Genomic DNA, 23,679 nt, shown 5'->3' on the forward strand with positions numbered 1-23,679 from the left:
GCTAACTTGCAATGCGAAATAAATTTAAAAGTAGCCTCCAAAACAGAAATACACCCGACAAAAAGAACTGGAAAGTCAGACCTTCACAAACAAACTAAAAATATTTTACAAGCAAAAAAGGACAAAGAAAAATTTGACTTACAGCTATCATTCCAGGTATAAAGCTTTGAAACCCTCAAATGATCCCAGATTCCAATATTCAAACCAAACACAAGATCCAAATACTAATCCGAAACTAGAGACCAAACCCTTGGTCCCCCAGCTATTGTACCCATTTAACCAACGATATTTACACTAAGTCTCTTTTCAAGTTTGTTACTCACTTGCAATGATCCTATTCCAAGTTCTACTATATTTGTGATGTCTACTTATGCTGTAGCTCTAAAACTGGAGAAATTACATATCGTAAAATATAGTTTATTTTGTATCCCTCAAAAAAGATACCAAGTTTATTTTGTAACAGGAGTTGGAAACGCACAATTTTCCAATAGTGGCTCAAAATCCATACTAGTTATCCCCCTCCCACCTTTTCTAAATATATACAACTGAGTCATCAAATTTAATCAGAGTACATTATATCATAGTTATCGCTACATTACAACAGGAACCACATTTCAAACAAACTTCATTTGTGATAATGGAATATTTTTCTTGATATGCAATGTTATTCATGGAGTATTACTTCCTTGAGAAGTCACAGAAATATGACCCTTAATTCACTGCCTTTGTATACATCACGAAATTACAGTCAGCAGAGAGCCAGGCCACATCATTGACCCAGGCAGTAGGGCTTATTAACATTTGCAGGATCTGCTGAAGTCAATTTATTTACTCTCGTCAACCCAATCCTCAATGTTGAGCCTGTGTATGACTTAAAACTTGCCATGGAACAGATGAAACCCACTCACAAAAAAAGCCTACAAAAAACTTTCACAAATCTGATTGCTTGTAAATTTTGCTGATATTCAGGAACATTCAAAAAACAAAAGTTAAAATCATTGAAAATATTAAAAAGCAAAAACTAAAAACACTCAAGAACACGTAAATCAATAAAACAGGAGGCATAACCTCATTAATATTTTATGCTGTAATTGTACACAATACCTGCTAAACCACAGCTTACCACACAACCAGCCACTTGATTAGAATAGCAAAGAAATATATTTCAGTGAAAGTAAAATAATATAAAGTGAAAGAATATGTTTTGTTCAGAAGTTGCACCCAATCCATTTCACTGGTTTGTTTGTCCACTCCAAAAAACTTTGCCAGTTATGATTCTGATGCTTTTATAGCACTTGATTTTGCCCAAGCTCACTAATGAGCAATTCTATGCTATTGCCCAAGCAAAACTGGACATTTACTTGTCCTTGCATACTTTGGCTCCAAGAATTTTGGCAAATAAATTGGCAATTGTCAAGTTATTTAAAGAGTGGTTACTCTCATTTTCTGCTGTGTGTTTGGTCTGTATCTACTGCCAGAGTACAATAATTCATAACAAAGCATATTACTAATGAGGCAATGATCAAAATCTCTGTTGAGAAATCATTTCAGATAACAACTTTTGTTTTTTTACATCTAATCTCTCCACTGTCCCTGCCTAAAGCTGTATAAATAACGGTCTGTGCCATTACCTCACTGTTTCTTAAACCAATATTTGGTATCAGTTAAAATTTCACTATTGCTGATAACTCCATTACTGTCAGAATAAGTAACTTCTGCCAGCTAGCATTCTCTTTTTCAATAAAAAGAGCATAATAGTTAGCCACAATAACATACAGACTGCACAACAATGGCTTGTTCGTTGTAAATTTATAAAACCAGTAGTTTCAGCTCCCAATATCAACAACACCTCTCATGCCCAAACAACAATCTTTTAAATGTTTATACTAATACTCACTTGAAATCTACTGTCTTTCAATACTTAATACTGTACAGCTGACAGCAAATTGTGGCCATGGCCAGTCAGAGTAAATCATTAAATTGATCCTTCATGACCAATAATTGTGTAAAATTAAATATTTTCATTTTTAACAACTTAGTGGGAAAAATTGTTCCTGCACTGTCAGATTTTAGATCTTAACTTATACAATTATGTCCAACATTATATGTTTCTTTCCTAAATTATTAAGCCTTGCCATACAACTCTTTAAAATTCATGGCTAATGACAAGCAGATTATGTTCAAACCAAAACAAAATCCTCACATCAGGGATGGCCTGCCCACTCCATTGAAACCATCATCATGACTCAGGGGTGGACACAAACAACAAGGCTTAATTTAAATATTAATATTCTATCTGAAAATATTAAACATCAAATAGAAATCAACCATGTAGCATCCATGCCAACATACCATACCTAAGACTACCACCAAGCAACTGAATCCACCACTTTAAATTAAACAAGATATCAAAATGGGAAATCAGTGAAAACAATGAATCAAGATTTGAATTATGAGTAGACTATATGAAATGCTGAAAAATTCATAATTGAAAAGCACGTTAATGTGAATTATTTCTCATTTTGAATGGTCAATTCTCATGTTTAAAGAAAACTGAAAGTTCAGCTTTCAAGTACAAGCAAGGCAGTCATCAGTAACCAGATAGCACCCAATAGGAGTCCAATGTCTCTTATTCAAAATTAGTAACCACTGTTGGTTGAGACTTTGGTCAGATCTCAACTAGAGTAGCTATTTAAAAGATCAGTCAAATGTATGACTTACCATCTCAATTATAGTAAACAATTGAGTTACATCATTTAAATACACATATCTACAACCACTTGTGACTAAGGATCAACTGGACTGAAATCTAGGCAGTAATAATAGCTTGCTAACTCGGTATCTTGAAGAACCATAGAACTTAAGAGCCATACAGTCAGAAAGATAGAGCACAGAAACTGGTCCTTCAACTCACAGAATCTGGGCCCAATTACATTAATTGCATAATTAATCCTACATTAATTGACATCATCACAGGGATAATATGCAAACTCCACACAGCACCCAAGATCAAGAATGGCTTTGTGAAGCAGCACCTCCACTAGCAGAGAAACAAAGGGAGAGCCAAAGGAGAAAAAAAAGTTAATTAAAAATAGCTTTTAAGAAAAAAATAGCAGACTTGCAATATTTTCCACAGACAAATGTTAATTTGAATATGTTGAAATAACTTTTGCCTTAATATTTTTAAAATGAAACACAATCAATACCACAACAGCCCTCATCCTCAACACTTCAAAATCATACTTCAAACAAGTACCAGCGATGATTAGTTCAGTATCACTATTCCTCTCTGAAGTTACTCAACTCAAAGTCATACTCCTTATTTTCAACAATGTTTTTACGTCTGTCACCTGCTAACTACTCATCAACTGGCAGTGGATACAGGTGCACAGACAGTTCTCATACTTCAAACAAATTAAAATAACTGGTTTACTCATGACAGTAATAAGCAGGTAGGAAACTGCAATTTTAAAATCACACTTTCCCTTCATCTCAACTTTCAACAGAAATAAACCAAAAATGTTCTTCTGATCAGGAATTCCATAAATGAATGTAGAAAATAGAACAGAACAGCACAGGAACAGGCCTGTTGGCCCAATCCAGGCAACATCCTAGTGAATCTCTTCTGCACCCTCTCCAAAGCCTCCATATCCTTCCTGTAATGTGGTGACCAGAACTGGACAAAGTAATCAAAATGTGGCCTAACCAAAGTTTTTACACAGCTCCAATATGACTTGCCAACTTTTATACTCAATACCCTGACGATGAAGGCAAACAAGTCACAAGATCACAAGACAAAGGAGCAGAAGTAGGCCATTCGGCCCATTGAGTCTGCTCCATGAGCTAAACTAGAACTATTCCTATCTAGCCCCCAATTTCTGGCTTTATCCCTATATCCATTGATACCTTGACTAATTAGATACCTATCAATCTCCTCAAATGCTCCCAATGATCGGGCCTCCACAGCTGTATGTGGCAAAGAATTCCCTAAATTTACTACCCTCTGGCTAAAGAGATTTCTCCTCATTTCTGTTTTAAACCGGTACCCTCTAATTCTAAGACTGTGCCCTCTAGTCCCGGACTCACCCACCAAGGGAAACAGCTTAGCCACATCTACACTGTCCAGTCCTTTCAACATTCTAAATGTTTCTATGAGGTCCCCTCTTAGTCTTCTGTACTCGAGTGAGTACAGTCCAAGAGCCAACAAACGCTCATAGTATGTAAGCCCTTTCATTCCGGGAATCATCCTCGTAAATCTTTTCTGAACCCTCTCCAACATCAGTACATCCTTCCTAAGGTAAGGGGCCCAAAACTGCAAACAGTATTCCAAATGAGGCCTCACCAGTGCCCCATAGAGCCTCATCAACACTTCCTTACTTTTATACATTATACCTCTCGAAATGAATGCCAACATAGCATTCACTTTCTTTTACCGCCAATCTGACCTGGTGGTTAACCTTTAGGGTATCCTGTACAAGGACCCCCAAGTCCCTTTGCAATTCTGTACTTTGAATCTTCTCCCCATCTAGATAATAATCTGCCCATTTATTTCTTCTTCCAAAGTGTACAATGGCACATTTCTCAACATTGAATCTCATCTGCCATTTCTTTGCCCATACTCCTAAACTATCTAAGGCTCTCTGCAACCTTCCTGTTTCTTCAATACTCCCTACTCCTCCACCTATCTTAGTGTCGTCCTACTCCTCCACCTATCTTGGTGTCGTAACACCATCTTCACCAACCACCCTTTCCACTTATGTTACCACTTTCAGGAAGCTTTGGACTTGTACATCTGTACATCAATGTTCCCAAGGGTCCTGCCATTTCCTGTAAACTTTCCTCTTGCATTTGGCCTCCCAAAATGCACCACCTCGACTTGTCTGGATTAAACTCCATCTACCATTTCTCCACCCAAATTTCCAACTGATCTATATCATGCTGTATCCTTTGACAACCTTCTTCACTATCCACCACGCCACCAATTTTTCTGTTGTCTGCAAACTTGCTAATCAGACCACCTAATGTTTGTCCAAAATATTTATATATATTACAAACAACAGAGATATCAGCACCCTTAAGGAACACGACTGGTCACAGGCCTCCAGTAAGAATAGCAGCCTGCAACTTTGACCCTCTGTCTTCTATGACTAAGGCCAATTTTGTATCCAATTTACCATGGATCCCATGTGACTTGATCTTCCATGAGGAAATTTGTCAAATACTTTACTGAAGTCCATATCGATGACATCCACTGCACTACCCTTATCCACGATGGTTGATTGTTACCCCCTCAGAAAACTCAAATCAATTTTGTGAGACTTGATCTCCCCCACACAAAGCTATGCTGACTGTCCCTAATAAGCCCCATACCTTACCAAGTGTGAGTAAATCCTCTCTATATGAATCTTCTCCAACAATTTCCCTACCACGATGCAAGACTCTCTGCCTTATAATTTCCTGGATTATCCCAATTGCCCTTCAAAAACAAAGAAACAATGTTGGCTATTCTCCAGCTTTCTGGGAGCTCACTAGTGGCTAAAGCAGATACAAAGATCTGTCAACGCCCCAGCTATCTCCTCCCTTAGTATCCTGGGATAGATCCCATCAGGCCGTGGAGACTTAACCACCTTAATGTTCTTCAAAGATCCAACACCTCCTCATTTTTGATATCAACATACCCTTTCTGATCTCGCTATAATCCATCCCTTCTTGGTGGCCACCGATGCAAATTACTTACTTAGTACTCGCCCGCTTCCTCTGGTTCCAGGCATAAATTTCCTCCTCTGTCCTTGACTGGACCTACCCTTTCCCTAGCTACCAGCTTGTTTTTAATATATGTATAAAATGCCTTGAGATTTTCTTAATCCTACTTGCCAAGGACATTTCATGGCCCCCTTCAGCCCTCCCGGTCCCTTGTTTACATTCTTTCCTGCTTCCTTTATATTCCGCAAAGGTCTTGTCCAATTTCAGCTTCCTAAACCTTACACATGCTTTTTTTTTTCTTTTTGACTAAAAGGAGTGGTTAAAACCTGATTATTTGTATCAAATTGTCCAATTCATCTCAAATGAAATTTAATACCAAAAGAATTACCAAAAGAATGTGTGATTCAGAAGTAGCTGTGTCTGAGGTTACCAACATTATTCAATTTGGTACAATTCTGAAAACTAAGAAATTTACCCTCCCTGTCAAAAATTGGTCAAAACTTCAGCTTATTTAAAAGTCAGGCAAAAAAAGGTAACAATTGAAATTGATTTGACAATATAAAAAACAAATTATCTGCAACAAAACTTTTGTTGTAATTACAACAGACCAATACTGCATATAGGATATAGGACCGAAATAATTTTTTTTTTCTTTATGGGTTACAGCACAGCTTTCAATATGGACAAAAGATTGTTTGCTAGAAAGATGCACAGTATTAATGATGGTCCTCATATTTCAATTGGCATCCTTAAATCAATGGGTCACAAGTAAATACCATTCTTGAAAGTGTAACTACACTTTTTTTTACAAAGTACTTTTCTCAGTTTGGCAACACTGCAGCAAACATAGGATTTGCAGACACAAGAATATGCACCCTCCATGTCTACTGCTACACTGATAACATAACACCAAAACAAAACACCAATAAAAATCAGAGGATTTCAGAGGGAAATTAAACTTCCCGATATATACTGGTCACTATTGTTCAAATTTCAAATCAATATTTCTGAATCATACAGATGAGGAACATCTTATGGTTAACAGCACAATTCTTTGGCCCAGCCTTAACAAGGGTAGCTATTATCAAGGAGAGGCTGTTAAATTAGAATCAAAGAAAAAAGACAAGTCAGTAACTCCTGGCTGCTCTGCAGCAACTCCTGCTAAGAGTGCACAGGAAAATTAGTCGAGGGCAGAATCACACCCTCTATTCAAACCACACTCTCATAAAAAGCAGCAAAGTCAATTAATAACTTTAAATCTGAGGCCGATGGAATTTTGCTAAATGGAAGTATTGACGCTGAGATAAGTGGATGGAATTAATATATAGATAAGGCATGATCTCACTGAGCAGAAGAACAGGCTTGTGACACTGAAAGGTCTCCTCTTGTTCAATGTTCAAACAGAGTGATGGACATTCTGACCCATTAAATAATTGTCCCCACCCATAAAAAGGATCAAATTCTAGAAGTAGTCAATGGTTCAAATAAAGAGGAATAAATATTTCTAAGCTAAAACTAAATATGAAAACATCTCACAAAGTCATGGAAGCAAATCTAGCAATCGACATTGCGTAATTAGTGGCTTAGATCTAGAAAAGCCAAATAACTTTGTTGGATCAACTTCATATATTATAATATTCATAATATAAAATAGCTCAGTCAGACAAATCAACTGTACACATCCAGATTAAATGTGGATTTTAAAAGGTACTCATTGTCTTTTCTAAGTAATTGATGAAAAAGCATAATGAAGTTGCTGAAAAGAATGAACATGCAGGCAAAATGTGCGTCATTTCCACAGCTTGTCCTTAATCAGATTTTGCCTCAATGAAAAGCAAAACTGATGCCAGAACTCAAAGAAAATGGAAAATGCTGGAATACTCAGTAGGTCAGGTAGCATCTGGGGAAAGGGAAAGAGAGCTAATGATTCAAGTTGAAGACCTTTTGTCAGAGCTCATTCTCATACTTTCTGTTCTACACCCGAAAAATGAGGTAACCTAAAGTCCACCATACCAAATCCTGAACATCCTCGTCCTATCTGGCTACCAGGTAAGTTATAAGTAATTTCAAAATTGATATTGCGTTAAACTGGAAATGAAATAACACAGACACACATCTCTTTAATGCAATTACATAAACACTCAACTAAGGCAACATAGGAAATATGTACCTAAAGTCCAAAATGACAAAATACTTTATTTTTTATGGAAATTTTTTAAAGTATTAACACTGAAGACATCATCAATTTCTGCATGTGGCTAACACCCAGATTTACTCCACCAACCTCCATTGTCTCTACATTGCTTATGTGAATTCCAGTACTGGATGAACCAAACTTTCCTCCAACGGAACACTGAGAAGACCAAACCATTGTTTTTGGTCCCCTTTAGAAAGTTTGTATCCAAGTCATTAACTCTATCCCTCTCCCCAGCAAATACCTGAAATTCAACCGAGTGTGTTCACAAACTTTGTGTCATATTTAATTACAAGTTGAGCATCACTGAATCTGTCCATTTCCACAAATATAAAAGTGTCCAAAATACATCCTGCCCAAGTTTGGCTATTGCTGAAACATTCATTTAGATTGATTTTATATCTTGGTTTACATTTATCATCTCTAAAATTGAGTATTCCACCAAGCTCTGTTTACTTCCATAAAGGAGGTCATCTAGGAGTCTGCTGTGCCAAATTCTGAACATTACACCTTAACTTATTTGGTAGCCAGTTACACCTCAATCATATCCTTGTTTTCAAATACTTCCACAATCTCACTCTTTCCCTCCCCCATCTCCCCAAACAGCCCAGTTTCTGATGGTTCCCACAGACCTATACTCCTGCTAAATACCTGCACTGCTCAATTCTGGCTTGTTCTCCCATGAATTTAGTTATTTCATTATGGAAGCCAAGACCCCACTACCAAAGCCCATAGCTTTTAAATTCGTTAAACCACTCAGTGTCTCTTCCTCTCTTTTCCTCCATTCATAACACCTCTGAAAACTTCTCTCTTTGACTGGGTTTTCAGGAATCTTGTCTTAATTTCTCATTAGGCATTATTTACAGATCTGAGATGGAACAGATATTTAATATTTCATCCAAAAAAATGAGACTTCCAACAATACAATTACTGAGCACTGAAATGAAGAGTCAGCATAGATTACCAAACTCTGGAGTTCGAATGGATTCCGCATCTTTCTGACATAAAGGCAAATGTTGCCACTCAGCCAAGATAACACATGTAAACATTTTAAAGGAAATTGAAAACTATATTTATGGGAATATGTAGGGAAACAATAATTCAATACTAACACCATTCCATTTTTCATTTCCACAAAGTAGAATGTAATAATGCAATACAAAATATTTGGTGTGTATGTACACAGGTTAGAAATACATTTCCTTTAACAAAGCAGTGATAGCAAATCAATGGGACTTCAATGGGAGTCTTAAATGTAAATCACAATAAAATTGGCTCCAATGAACTCAATTTTAATTAATTGAGCAATTATAGAATTTTTCCTGTTCATGAAATTAATCCACGCTTCATCAAGTTTTCTGTCCATCCTTACAGATTTGGTTTGTTCTTTTCTGGGCATAATGGGATTTGTATTTATGCTGAGTCACATTATACACAGTGTATGTTAGATGTATAAAGTACTGGATTAAAATGTGATGAGTGTAAGAAATTACAAACCAATCACATCCAATACGTGATTAAAATTTGAAGAGAACGTCTTCTCAATGTTTACTTTGCCGTACAATACGTGGTATATCTAGCGGTAAGATTTTAAGACAGTATTTGTTCACGTCTGAATCACAAAGTAAGGGTGATGCTGTAATTAAACAGAAGTAGCACAGAATAAAGGCAGTAAGTTGCTGAACGGTGAAATGAAACTTTATTTATCTCAGGTCTTTCACTATTACTTTTATATATACTTTGCTGTTACTTATCATTCAGAACAAATGCAGGCTGAAAGTCAAGTAACAGATCAATAAAACAAAATAGGCTGTTATCAAGACGACACTACACAATAACGTTATTTCACGTCTAATGATGTAGTCCGCCCCAACTTGCCGGATCACGACTGAAGCGCTTTAAGGAAAACATTTTTGTCTAGGCTGATAGCTTTGGGCAAATGACAAAATGTGAGTCATGCCCAACATGAAGTGTTTCTGCAATGCTGCCCAAGCAACGACCAAACAACCCACATTGTACAATGTCAGATACCCTGCTCAGAAGCCCTTGCGATCTGATGGCAGAGAGAGAAAAAAACAAGATAGGTACAATTCCATATAGCGGCATAGATGTTTGGCGGACGAGAATGGGGTGAGTGAAGTTGATGGATGGGGGACATGAGTGGACCTGGGGCGCGTACACAACAATATGTTCCCAGCTATTTACAGTCAGCAGGCTGACGCCATATTGGAAACCAAAATGGCGGCGGCGAGGAGGCTTCCACATTTGGGTAAATACCAGCCGCCGCTCCGACCCCTTCCCCCGCCGCCGCCGGGCAGTCAGCGCAGAGCCATGGGCTCACTGAAAGCCCGAGTGGCCGCCCCCTCTGCCCCTGCCCTCCTCCCACCCTCTCCTTCCCCGGCGTGCGCGCCGCCCTGTCACTCTTACCTGTAGCTCCGCTCTCTCCACCTCCCAGTGCGCCCGCTCCATCTCGAAGCGGGCCCACTCGTGCTGGATGTAGTGTAGGATCCCGGGGATGGTGTACTGGGGCCGCTGCAGCTCCTCCTGCTGACCCGGCGGCTGCGGCGGCTGCCGGACCCCGCCGCCAACACCGCCGTTGTTGTTAACGCCGTTGCCGTTGTTCCCCGGGCCCAGCAAAGGGCCGCTGGGATTAGCATGCGAGGACATTCCTACGGGGTGTTCATCCATGTTTATTATTAATTAATAAGATTATTGTTATTTCTGTTACATTCAGTGGGAGGAGAAGAGCCCGACGAGCCTCAGCGCCGCCAGCGAGCCGCCATGGACATTCTTTCTGCAGAATATGGCGGCGCGCTGCATTGTGGGCGAGGGGGGCGGCCTCGGGCCGCTCTCGCCGGGCGCGCGGGGGGGGGGGCGCGCGCGAGGGGGGGGGGGGGGGGGAGGGCACGAGTGCGCGCGCGCCGCCGCTCCCGCGGGGGCGCCGGTGCGCGTGGGCGCGCGCACCTCCCTCGCTCATCGTTCCGGGCGCGCGCCTCCCACGTTCCCGACCGGGAATTCCCAACAGCGGGGAAGGGCAGGCTGCAGTGCACGGTGCACCCCTCCCACCGGAGACCTGACACCCGCTCCCTTCCCTTTGGGCTAAAATGCAACCACGGTAACTTAAAGTGGGCATCGGCTTCAGTTCTTATACCAATGTTTTAAATTCTGAAAATTAAGTTTTTCCATCCCTGTTTTGCACATGACATTTTTTTGTTTGGATTTTATGATATTTTATTTAAGGGGGCTACCAATGAAATAGAAAGGGATTCAGAGATTAATAATAATATTTAGCCTTTAAATATTCCAAGTATTCCAAGCGGCTAAAAGTATCATCCCCTGTAGTATTTGGATCATCAGAAGCCAAGTTTGTTTGTGGGGTCTGTGTAAGTGGGCCGTTTGCGAGAATGTAATCAAAATGTGACTGCACGGGAGAGAGGACAGGAAGTAATTTTTATCACTTTCCAGTGATCATTGCTATTTTGAGGAAGGACCATGATAGTGGGTTTGAAAGCAAGAATACAGAAACTGTAGAGAGGGTGTTTTTGACAATAGTTGGTAGGTTTCATAGGCAAAGTGAGTTTGCAGAGAGTAAAGGGGAGAAGCTACCAAAAGGAGTTCAGAGCCATGACAGAAGGGAGACCAGTTGGAAGATTTGTCTAGATGGGGATGAGGGAAGAGTGAATGGATGATAGAACATAGAGATGTGCCGATCTTCCATCAACAGCATCAAAAATAAATTAACTGATCTTTTATCTCTTTATTTGTGGGTCTTGGTTCAGGTTTTTTTTTGCGTGTAGGTCTGTTTGTGAGCGTTGCAATGTAAGTGGAAGAAATTTTTTGGACCTTGCCAATCATTAGGATAATGTAAACTCTAGTAGTCAGTAAATAATGATTAGGAGATAGCCGTTATCTCTAATTCAATGATGCCAAGACTAGCTACAGACTTCCAGAGCCGCTGTGACTGAAAAACCTTGCACTGCTGCTGAGTGTGGCTCAACAGAATTCAGTTCAGCAACCAGTTAAGTAATGGGGAAGGGGTGAAGTGGTGGGGAGCAGTGCTTATCTATTATAAATGATTACATCAGCAGGTTCTAGTTTAAAATTTTCAGTTACAATTCACGTTAAATTTCTTTCAGTTTTGTTTGAGGGAGATTTATTTTTGCTTTGAATTGTGAATGGGGTTTCCTGTCATGTGAACGAGTGATAACAAGATATTTATAGAATCTGCAGAATTAGGCTGGAATGCAGCTGTGGAACTACTAGTGTGGGAGTCACCGTAACCAGAAGCCACTGACGCAGCTGTTTACGTCTTTATGGGTTACACTTTCAGTTGCTAGGGTAGTATCCAATTAGCCAGAAGATAGTTAAGTATGAATATGGTTCTGTATTGTAACCACTCAGAACTACCCTGAGCACACATCTTATTTTATGAATAACAAGTATTTTCTTTCTTAATTTCCTTTGGACATATTGGCGTGGAATTTCGATTGTGTTGCTCTGCTTATTTCAGCACTGTAACATTCCCAGAGTGAATTGTAATGATGACCATTTCCATTTTATTCCAGAAGTTCAACTGGGCATTTCCCAGCATGAATTATGCTTGGGTATCCTCTACGCATTTCATGTTAGACACTCACCAAATTATGTTGTTCCAAGAGTGGTCATATCTTCCGTTGCCCTGTGTTGGATCAGACTAAGATACATCCTATTATTTTAGGTCTTCCCCTCCCCCCATGGTGCCAAACCACCCACTGACCTCAGCTGGGCCCCGACTTCTGCAAAGATTATTCCCGGCTATGAATTCTCATTTGCTGATTTCCCAAACTCCTTGATCCTCCAAACTCCAGGTCACTCACTCCCCTTAATCCCCACTCACCACCCCAACCATCAACACCCCTGCTCCCCTACCACCACCAGCACACAAGGTGATAGTCTCTGGCCAACCGTACAACCCCAATCTTTGGCTGCAACCAGGCCTTCCATGAAGCACCCCCTCCTAAGGGTACTGAATACAAATACTTACTTAAAAATGTTATTTTAAACATTTTGATTGTTGAAATGTGGTTATTAAAATTTTTTGTGATACCTAAACAACAGACTACCTGTCTACAGCTAACTCATTTCACAGTGCTGCACTGTTATTGCTGAAGAATGGTATTGAGAGTTGCTATTTTCTATTATTTTGTTCTTGCAAAGTAATCAGAATGCTCTGCAGTAGAGTTACAGTAATTTAAAAGGTTGTTAGGTCATATTTCTCTTCTTGAAGGATACATTACACAGCAGGAGCATGTTTCCACTTTCCCTTAGTAGCATTTTCTGCCCTTGCAGATCCTATGGCCATTGCATTTCTGGTATCCAAGAAAACAGATAAACATATCTGTTTCCTTGCCACTCCTATCACTCTTTGTGTTGTAATAAGAGGCACATGAGAATAGTTCGTCTTCCACTTTAAATTAGGTGGCCTACCCCAGCTCTGTAAAGCTGCAAGAGTGCAAGAGAGTCGAATTGAATCTGGATCTGATCACTCACTGCGCCACTAAGTTAAATAATAATTTATTTTGGCTCTGCAGAGTTATCTTCTGACCTCACAAAAGCAGATACTGCAATTAAAGATCAAGTATATCTTTATTGTTGAGGAGCTGCCACTGAAATCAGAGAACACAATTTGCATCTGATAGACACACAGTGTAGTTTTACTCTGGCCTCTGAGTTAATGAATCAAATTTTCCATATTTAACAGTGCACATCTGTAGGAATTCTTGTGTGAAAGTTATTGTAAATGAATACATGGTTATAGCAATAAATTTTAAAATTATGGTAAATATATTTAAACATATATGTTTTAACTACACAAAGAAAATCTGATTTATTTACAAAGCATTGTTCTGAATTCCAAAGATAAGTTTAATGATCTAATATATTTTGTTGTTTTATTTTCAGAAATACTATGAAAGAAACATAAAAGGAGCACTCTTTGTCTTTCTTTAGAGATTTACAAAATGATTAAGTTCTTCCTCTTGATGAACAAACAAGGGCAAATAAGACTCTGTCGGTATTATGAACCTGTGGAAATCCAGAAAAGGACATTGTTAGAATCTGATGTCATTAAAAAATGTCTATCACACACAAAGGACCAGGTAAAAGTTTAACACTTTTGGTTAGTTACGGAATCCATATAATTGTTTCTGTCTTTACCAAGTTGCCATGTCTTATGGGATGGCACGGTAGCATAGTGGTTAGCACAATGCTTTACAGTGCCAGCGACCCAGGTTCAAATCCAGCCACTGTCTGTAAGGAGTTTGTACATTCTGTGTCTGCGTGGGTTTCCTCCGGGTGCTCCGGAGGAAACATATGGGTTAGGAAGTTGTGGGCATGCTATGTTGGTGCCAGAAGCGTGGCGACACTTGCGGGCTGCCCCCCAAAATCACTGCACAAAAGATGTATTTCACTGTGTGTTTCGATGTACATGTGACTAATAGAGATCTGATCTGATCTTATCTTATTTCCTTCAGCTACAGTAAGGTAGCATTGCATTGGGGTTTGTTGTTTTAGCAAGTTTTAACAGCCAGATGTACCATCTTGGGTTTGCAGGATAGAAGTAGATGAGGAGCATTCCTTATAAAGGACAAAGATGGCAGGAAATTTTAGGGTAGGAGGAGAGTCAAATCTTCTTTAACAAAATAAGAATCATCTGGTGGCGAGTCCCAAGAGTGGAAGAGGCTTCCATCAGGCTGGATTATCCTGTTGCTTCCTGACAGTCCACTTTGACAGAGCATTTCACATTGCCATCCAGCTGTTGAGGTTAGGATGTAATATGTGACTCTATTTAACTATAGAGGGGAAGAAAGTACTTCAGCAACATAACTTACATATGTTTTTAAATTTGAAAACTTATTTGAATTTACAGAGCAATGTGACCAATTAAGGCCATGAAACTTCTGAAGATGCTTTTTGTCTTTCCTCCAGTGTTCCTTCGTTGAGTACAAGGATTTTAAACTGGTTTATCGTCAGTACGCTGCACTGTTCGTTGTAATTGGGATTGATGATGCAGAGGTAAACAGCATTTACCATTCACATTGAATCAATATGTGCTGAACTTCAGTAATTTTACTGTGCTCTGTTTTTATCTATCTTCAACATATTTTTCATTCTATAACCCTACATTTAAGCTTGGATAACAGAAAAGTTATTAGAGAAAAAGTGAGTAAAAATTGCAGCATTATTTCATACACTTATGATATTAATTATTTTATCAGTAGGCCTGAACTACTTGAGTAAAATAAAATAACTTGAACACAGCAGAATGAAACTATCGGAGTTTCATGTATTAGGGTGTAATTGTTACCTTTTCACCACTGAAGATCTGCTCAGTCTTCGGAACTGCATTCTTATGCACTTCGTGCAATGTCCCATAAGTTTGCCACACTCATTAAGTTATTATCATCAGTAAATTTTGCTATAATAACCCTGTTCTCATATTGAATTTATTCATTTAGAGAATGAGAATTCAAGTCCAGCTTGGCTATTGGGGGGGGTTAAATTTATCTCTAAAGGAATTTAGAAAATCTGGTATAACAACAAGTTGTCATACTGCTGTAAAACCTCAAAAAATTCTAATATACTTAAGTAATGACAATTTACCATCCTTACAGTATCAGGCTTTTATTTGACTTCATTACCACACCGATGTGATTGAGTATTCTATTTGAAAATAATTTGAAAAATTAGAATGGAATTCTGCATGACCTTTACCAGATGGCGGGAGTCAATGAAGAAGAGCCACGAACAGGGCAGTTAGATGGTGATAAATGGCAGTCATACCAGCAACATTGACTTTCTGAGAATAAATTAAAAACGACAGAAAACAAACCCATTCCAATTATTAATCACAATTTATCCATGCAAGAAAAATCCATTTACTTCAATCCTTAGCTTTTTATTTGTCTGATAATCCTTTATTCAGGAATAAAAACAGAAAATGCTGATGCTACTCTCTGGAGAGAGAAACAGAGCTAATGCTTTTAGTTCAAAACCTTCAGGTTGAGGACCTTTCACCAGAATGGTTCAAATTTCTAATAAAATGTCATCAATCTGAAAATTTAACTCTTTCTCTCTCCACAAGTGCCACCTGATCTACTGAGCATTTCCAGCTATTGTTCTGTTTTTATTTCATATTTCCAATAATGGCAGTTTTTTTTTGTTTTTACTTTATTCAGAAGTTTATGCTTTCTATCCGAACTTCTGCTCAAGCCCTTTCTTCAGACCTTGCAAAGTCCATTCTCACGTGAACTGCAGCCACCCAAATTATCAATAACATTGAAAAACAATTAAGTCAACTATTCTTTTTTTTTGTTTTTCAGAATGAACTGGCAGTGTATGAACTTATACATAATTTTGTCGAAGTTTTGGACAAATACTTCAGCAGAGTGGTAAGTCATTAAAGAACACTAATCATCACTGGGAGAAAAAGTACTGTTTGGACAGTTGAAATTGTTCCATGGTGACGTAACAGCACAACTCATCAGGTCATGAAAGAAATAAGAAGAGACACAAATCAGGCCATGGCAATAGATGAGTCATGTGCATAACATAAAAAAAAACAATAATATTAATAATCTTAAGAAGGAATTGAACAGGCATTTAGTGGGAAAATTAACAGAGCAGTTAGTGTTGGATTCTGATACCAGCTGGATAAATTAGATTAACTTAGTGCTCTTTTTCATTTTTGTACCTGTTTTGATTCTGTTAAATATTGGCATTCATGTTATTTTAGGGACAAACTTAATGATTAGTGCCAGTCACTATAGTCAGGATAAGCTAATCAAAATGAAGTAGCATCATAATCAATTATGCCTTACTTATGTACAATTTAAACACACATATTTTGAAGAAATTCACTCTTTTAGTTCAAGATAAACACCACCATGACATCAATATGCATAGGTATTCCTAAAGAAAGGAGACGAGGTATTAGCATTCCATTTGGGTAAAAACCCATTCCTAAGATCCTGTGTGCTTACCACAGCAGTGTGGCATTTGCACTGTTCAGCTCATGTCCAGCATATGCTCAAGTCAAAAATTGTTCTTCTGCCAACTCAGAAAGTTTCATTATCTTCAATGGCAGCTCTGTTTAAGAAAATATGATAGTTACAAATCCTTTTAGTCTTTAAAACCAGTGGATGATGTATATGCTTATGAACTTCAACTTGTCCAAAGCCTTGCTGCACATAGAATGTCTCATACACAGCTAAATCCTACCCAGAACTATGGCAGTAGATTTGGACTACCTACAGCAGGCACTTCAAGCTACTGGGGAGATACCATCAACATTGCCTCCACAAAATCCTCCAAATGCACTGGCAGGATAAGCAGAACATCGTCAGTGTCCTCTCCCAGGCCAAGACCCCTACCTTTGAGGCCCTATTACACTCAGGTGGCTGTTGGGAGGCCATATTGTTCGCATGGCCAACACCAGACTCCAAAACAGACTCTCTGAGTTCTATCACAGGAGAGATCAGCAGGCTGACATAGGAACACATTCATCCATGTTCTCAAAGCCCCAGTGAAAATGTACTACATCCGCACTGACTGCTGGGAATCCCTGGCCAAACATCGCTCAAAGTGGGGAACGTGCATTGGGGAGGTGGCACAATGATCCTCAAGTTCATTTGTCAGGTGCACACAGAAGCTCAGGGTAAACATGAGAAGGAGCACACCACCCCACCAACACATCCCGTCAGCAACCTCCTGTCCCATCTATGGTAGGGACCCCTGCACTTTCTCCCCCATTCAATAAGATCCCATACTTCATCCACTTGCCTGCCTGTTCCCCTTACCCCAGGATCGCCTTCGTGTCCAAAACTCTGTGGATTTACCTTTGAATATCCATAGCTCTCTGTGGTAGAGGATTCCAAAAGTATACAACCTCGAGGTGAAGAACTAGCCCCTCATCTCAGAGCTGGACAGAACATTTTCCTGAGAAGCTGACCCCTTTATTTTGCAACACATCCTATTTCAATACTGGTTTCAAGCCCCACAGCCCAAACTCATTTTTTGTGCAGCCACTTCCTCGATTTTTACCAATTGCTACAGATCACATGTGTCCTATATTTTTGGAATTCCCTTCTTAAACCTACTCCTACTTTTTCTTCTGCCTTTAAAAACAGCCTCAAAATCCAGTATTTTTTTTTGGTGCTCCCTCTGATCTTTTTGGCTCTAGAACTACTTCCTGTATTCCTGTCTATGATGCATTTGGCTCTACTACATTAAAATTTCTCTGTAAATGGAAGTGGCTATTGATAAGGAGTTGAAATTTTAATGAAATTAGTTCGTGTATCTTGGTGATATGACAATAGTACAATCAGCTCCTCCATAATGCAGGTCCTGCACAGCTCAGGGTTTCCATTCTAATTATAGTAGGTTTGTTGAAATACAAGGAGAGAGAAGAAAATTCCATGTTTTTTTCTAATTCTATTTCTGCTTTTTCTTTTACAGTGTGAGTTGGATGTATCCTTTTGCCATAAGTTAATTGTAGTTGATTTCCTCTCAGGTTAAGGGCTTTATCACTTAGCTACCCATGGCAAATACAGGCAACCCCCGCATTATGGCTGTTCGGGTTACGAAAATTTGCTCTTGCAGAACTCACAAATCACTACCCAAAATTGTGAAATATGGAATAAAATTTGCTGTCATGGAATTTATCTGGGGGCAAAAAAATAATTTATTTTTCAGCTCTCGCTTCTTGACACATGCACAGGTGATGTGGCTTCGCATTATGTAAAACTGCAATACGGACTGTTTTCTAGTAATACAACCCCCTTGTAATGTGGAGGTCACCTGTACATTAGGGGGCAGATACATTAGGGACATTTAAGAGACTCTTAGATAGCCACGTGAATGATAGAGGAATGGGAAGGAAGGGTTAGATAGATTCTAGAGCAGGATAAAATGTCGGCACAACATTGTGGGCCGAAGGGCCTGTACTGTGCTGTAGTGTTCTATGTAGTGATGTGCAGTAATAGGACTACATATCTGAGCAGTAGACAAGCACTCAGTTCTGAATATGACCACTTTCCCCACAGAGGTTTTATATTCTGACAGCTGTTCCTCACCTTGTATAAAATGAGGGTATTCAACATACACAGGATACATCTCCCCAGGCTAAATGCATATAAAGTCTGAGTGCATGTTGTTCCTTCTGATCAGCTGATGATTTCATCCCAGCAACAAAATGCTTCACTAAATTGGGGCAGTTCTGAAAAGGAAAGTCAATAGTCAATGACCAATGCTCCTCACCATTTTAACATGTAAGGATTTAATTTTTTCTTATCCTTTATTGTAGCATGAGTACTGCAAGAACCTGTTTTTTTTCAAAATCTGATATCACATCGAAGAAATTAGATGGTCAAAGATTATTTTCTGTGGTCAGCACTTGACAGATGTCCTTTCAGGTATCGTGACCCAAGTGGGTTCAATATTTACAATGCCATTCAATCTAACTATTCGGTAGTAGTATGATTCCAAAAACAATCTGCACCTCAAAATACTTTGTTAATGGGTTACTAATGTACATCAACATACTATATTTGGAAATTAAATTGTGTTCTGTGATATTTTCTCAACTAGGTTATCATTCTCTTTAACATCTGCATTATTCAGATCATGTTTAATTTAGATAAAGTCCATGTCATCTTGGATGAAATGATCTTGAATGGTCGTATTGCAGAGACCAACAAAAGCAGAATTCTTGCTCCACTTCTTGCACTTGATAAAATGACTGAAAGTTAAAATAAAATCATGGTCTTAGTTGAGTTTATTGTCATATGCACAAGTACATGTATGCACAGGTACAATGAAAAACTTGCAGCAGCATCACAGGCACATAACATTGTATAAGCAGCATTCACAAGAAAAACATAAATTATACACAATTTTTACGAGAAAGAACACAATTAGAACACAAAAGAGTCCATTTTAGTGCAAAGTGATTACGTCGTCACTAAATTGTAGTGATTAGGGTTTTGCTGGTTGGTTCAAGAACCGAATGATTGAAGGGAAGTAGCTGTTCTTGAACCTGGTGATGTGGGACTTCAGGCTTCTGTACCTCCTGCCCAATGGTAGCTGCAGAAAAGTGGCATAGCCTGGATGGTGGGGATGTTTGATGATAGATGTCACCTTCTTGAGGCAGCGCCTCCTATTGATACTATCAATGGTGGGGAGGGATGTGCCCGTGATGTATTGGGCAGAGTCCACTACTCTCTGCAGCTTCTTACGTTTCTTTGCATTCGAATTGGTATACCAGAGCATAATGCAACCAGTCAGGATATTTTCAAAAGTACATCTGTCGAAGCTTTTTGGAGTGTTTGGTGACAAGCTGGACCTCCTTAACCTCCTAAGAAAATAAAGATGCTGGCATGCTTTCCTTATGATTGCATCTATGTGCTGAGCCCAGGACAGGTCATCCAATGTGCTAATGTCCAGGAATTTAAAGCTGCTGACTCTCTCCACTGCCGATTCCCCCATTGTAGATTGGCGCATGCTCGCCCTCCTTCCCTTTCCTGAAGTCAACGATCGGTTCTTTAGTTTTGCTGACGTTGAGGAAGAGGTTGTTGTTGTGGCACCACTCAACAAGGTGTTCTATCTCACAAATTGCCCAAAGACTGCACCATCCAATTGTTCTTTTAAATCATGCCAAATGCTGCTTAATAGGTTGCTATGGAGGTTCTAACTTTTACCACAATGAACATGCTCCTTGGATCTGTGTGAAAACTTGCTTTAGAAAATATGGCAGGATTTTTATCTAAACATAAAGATTGTCAAAAAGATGCTGCATTAATTTTGTATTATTGTTTAAGTACTTCTAATTCATTTATAAGATGCAAGCATCAGTGCTTTGGTTGCTATTTGTTGCCCATGCCTAATTGCTCTTGAGAAGGTAGTGGTGAGCCATAGATGATAAAGGAAATGAATATTTAGGGAGAAAAATTGGGTGCCTGCCAAGCAGATTATCTTGTCCTGGACAAATACCATTTCAATTAATTGTATTATAATTTTTGTTTGTTGAAAGAGTTATTTTGGCACGAAAACACTGAACTTGTGAAGAGCTGGTGCATTTCATCTCATAACTCTTTTAGTGTGAGCTGCTTGACCAATATTTGGTTGTCTTCAGTTATCTACAACAAGACATCTGTTACTTATTACAGTGAATGTAAAATTGTGAACAGCCTGGAATATGTTAGATTGTTTCCATTATTAGAAGTATGTCAGAAACTGGAATAGAATATTTATATCGATTTAATTGAGTTTCAGATTGAGGAATAGTAAATCATTCAAATGCTGAAGATTGGTATTCACTCAATAGACTTGACTGGATACTGAAAAAAATCTATTGTCTTTAAGCAATTGATTACATTTGATTTCATCATGACAGGTATCAATTAAATTTTGTGCCCAAAAAGCCAGATCCATTTGTCCAGGAAAAAAAAATCCAAAGGTCCTAAGACATCTTCACAGATGCTGCTTGAACTGATTGTGTTCAGTCCTTTCAGATTTTCAGCATCTACATTAGTTTTCTGTTTAGAAAATATTCATGATCTATCTTTACTCAGTGGTAGCAGGGCTGAGTCAGAAATACCATTGCAGAGTCTTAAGAATAAAATTCAGGGTTCCGCTTGTGTGCAGTAACACAAGACATTGCACCATTTGTAGGTATTGTGTTTCAGATGAGACTTTAAACTTAACCGTAACTACCTTCTCAGGTAAAATTAAAAGATCCCATTAGAGTATTTGAGAGAAAATAAAATCCCTGAAGCAACATCACTAAATTATGCTATCTGGCCTTTTATCTCATTGCTGTCTGTGGCAGAAATAGGCAGGCACATTGCCTCATTTCCTACATAACAATGGTGCAATTTAGAAGTGTATAAATCAGCTTAGAGGCTTTTGGTGCAAACTGATATTGTTAAATGCAAGTCTTTTAATCAAAGCAGCAGGTTTGATTCTTGGACTGGCCTTAAGTAGTTGAGTTCACCTTAAGTGGGAAGAAAGACACGAACTGGCATTACTGCCTTTGTGTCAGGAAGAAGAAATAGAAAATGTTACTGGAAGGTGATTGTTTAAATATCAAGTAAGGACCTCCAAATTACAAGCTATGACACTATTGTACCAGTTGTAGAACATCCATCTTGCAAAATCACAGAGGGGAAATGGATCACAGATGAGCAAGACCATTTAGCTTATGCTAACTCATCCATGCCGTAGTTTGTGACTAATAATGATTTCATATGGGGACGTTTCAGATACTGACTTGACCAGTAAAGGATGAAGTCAAGTTGAAGCAAACTGTTAACCACAAACTTGAACTAGTCACATGTCTGATTATACGTGATTTGAAATGCACATTTTCTTCTCAGAAGGGGAGGCTTGATTTTCTTGAACTGGAAGAAATGAAGGGATCAAACTTTGGCCATACTCTTTGTGTGGGCATTACTCTCCAAAGTGAAGAATCAGCCTCTGATGACAGGAGTATCACACCAGATTGACAAACTGGATGATTCTTTTCAAGACCCGCCTGCCTAGAATATTAAATTGCTTGACTTCCCAAAGTTTACTTTTGTTAATTCCAAAATAAACTTTATTCATCATAAAAAAACTATATACAACAATAAAACAGTGCAAACCTTTACATTCGTGTACCGATCAATCATTAGTGTTACCTTTTTATATAAAAAAAAGCACAGCACCGATGCCACTCATGTGGCTCCCTGGGGTGATATCCCAATCCCATATTTACAATATTTAAGGGACTTCCTTGCCTGCCCCACCCCTCCATCTCCTGTGGCAGAAGAACCTTAAAATGTAGTGCTTCCCCACTGAGCCCTTGCGGTGGCTGCACCCAGCTTCAGTGTGTCCCTCAGCACGTACTCCTGCAGCCTGGAATGTGCCAGTCAGCAGCATTCCCCTACGGACATCTTGCAGTGCAGGGAGACCAACAAGTTTCGGGCAGACCAAAGGGTGTCTTTCACCGCGTTGATGACCTTCCAGCAGCAGTTGATGTCCATCTGTGTGTGTGTCCCCGGAAACAGCCCATAGATCAGAGAATCCTCTGTTACACAGCTGCTGGGCATGAAACGTGACAAAGACCCTTGCATCTTTCGCCACACCCTCCTTGCAAACCTACAGCCTGCAAAGATGTGGGCGACCATCTCATCCCCAGCGCAGTCCTCCCAGGGGCAGCACACGCTGGGACTGATGTTTCGACCATGCAGGAAGGATCTGACTGGGAGGGCCCTTCTCACCGCCAGCCAAGCAAGGTCTTGGTGCTTGTTGGTGATTTCTGGCACTGAGGCATGCTGCCAGATGGTCTGGACAGTCTGCTCCGGGAAACACCCCACAGTATCCATCGAGTCCTTCTGCACTGTCTGCAGGATGTTCCATGCTGACCACTGCCTGATGGACATGTGGTCAAAGGTGCTGGTCTAGAAGAACTTTTTCTATGATTGTAATCATGCATTGCTAGCCTCCAGGCATTTGATCAGATTCATTCCTGCAGAAATTGCATCCTCCCCTACCCCTTCTGATGATGATATCACTAATTGGTCATTGGACAACTAATAAGCATAGTTTTGGGCATCAGCTACCATTCACTAAATGTAGAGAAGTCAGAAGTGTCAAAACTCCATAAGACACTTTACAAAAAAGTACAATGTCATCGTCTTAGCTACTGCATGAACAGATGACAACTTCCACTAAGTAATGGTGAGACCAGCCAAAGGAGTAGAGTT

At 39.3% G+C, this 23,679-nt stretch overlaps 2 protein-coding genes across 7 annotated transcripts in view; one reads left to right on the top strand and one right to left on the bottom strand.

The window, feature by feature from the left end:
• LOC127569164 (striatin-3-like) overlaps nt 1-10,703 on the bottom strand; it is a 139,566-nt gene extending 128,863 nt beyond the window's left edge. For all 5 annotated transcript variants that reach the window (XM_052013563.1, XM_052013577.1, XM_052013587.1 and 2 more), the window contains exon 1: nt 10,325-10,703. In XM_052013563.1, the coding sequence (XP_051869523.1) occupies nt 10,325-10,585 (261 nt within the window). In that variant the 5' untranslated portion in view covers nt 10,586-10,703. The remainder of the gene's footprint in view (nt 1-10,324) is intronic.
• Nucleotides 10,124-22,437, top strand: ap4s1 (adaptor related protein complex 4 subunit sigma 1). Of its 2 annotated transcripts, none has more exons than XM_052013605.1 (6): nt 10,124-10,166; nt 13,838-14,034; nt 14,864-14,950; nt 16,258-16,326; nt 18,392-18,403; nt 19,556-22,437. In XM_052013605.1, exons 2-6 carry the CDS (start codon nt 13,897-13,899, stop codon nt 19,682-19,684), a joined length of 435 nt encoding a protein of 144 aa, XP_051869565.1. In that variant the 5' UTR covers nt 10,124-10,166; nt 13,838-13,896; the 3' UTR covers nt 19,685-22,437. The 2 variants fall into 2 exon arrangements, with proteins under 2 accessions (XP_051869565.1, XP_051869559.1); XM_052013599.1 differs by lacking the exon at nt 10,124-10,166 and adding an exon at nt 11,588-11,716.
• Nucleotides 22,438-23,679: the final 1,242 nt, after the last annotated feature.

This window comes from Pristis pectinata, chromosome 1, assembly GCF_009764475.1.
Source record: "Pristis pectinata isolate sPriPec2 chromosome 1, sPriPec2.1.pri, whole genome shotgun sequence".
Classification (NCBI taxonomy): domain Eukaryota; kingdom Metazoa; phylum Chordata; class Chondrichthyes; order Rhinopristiformes; family Pristidae; genus Pristis; species Pristis pectinata.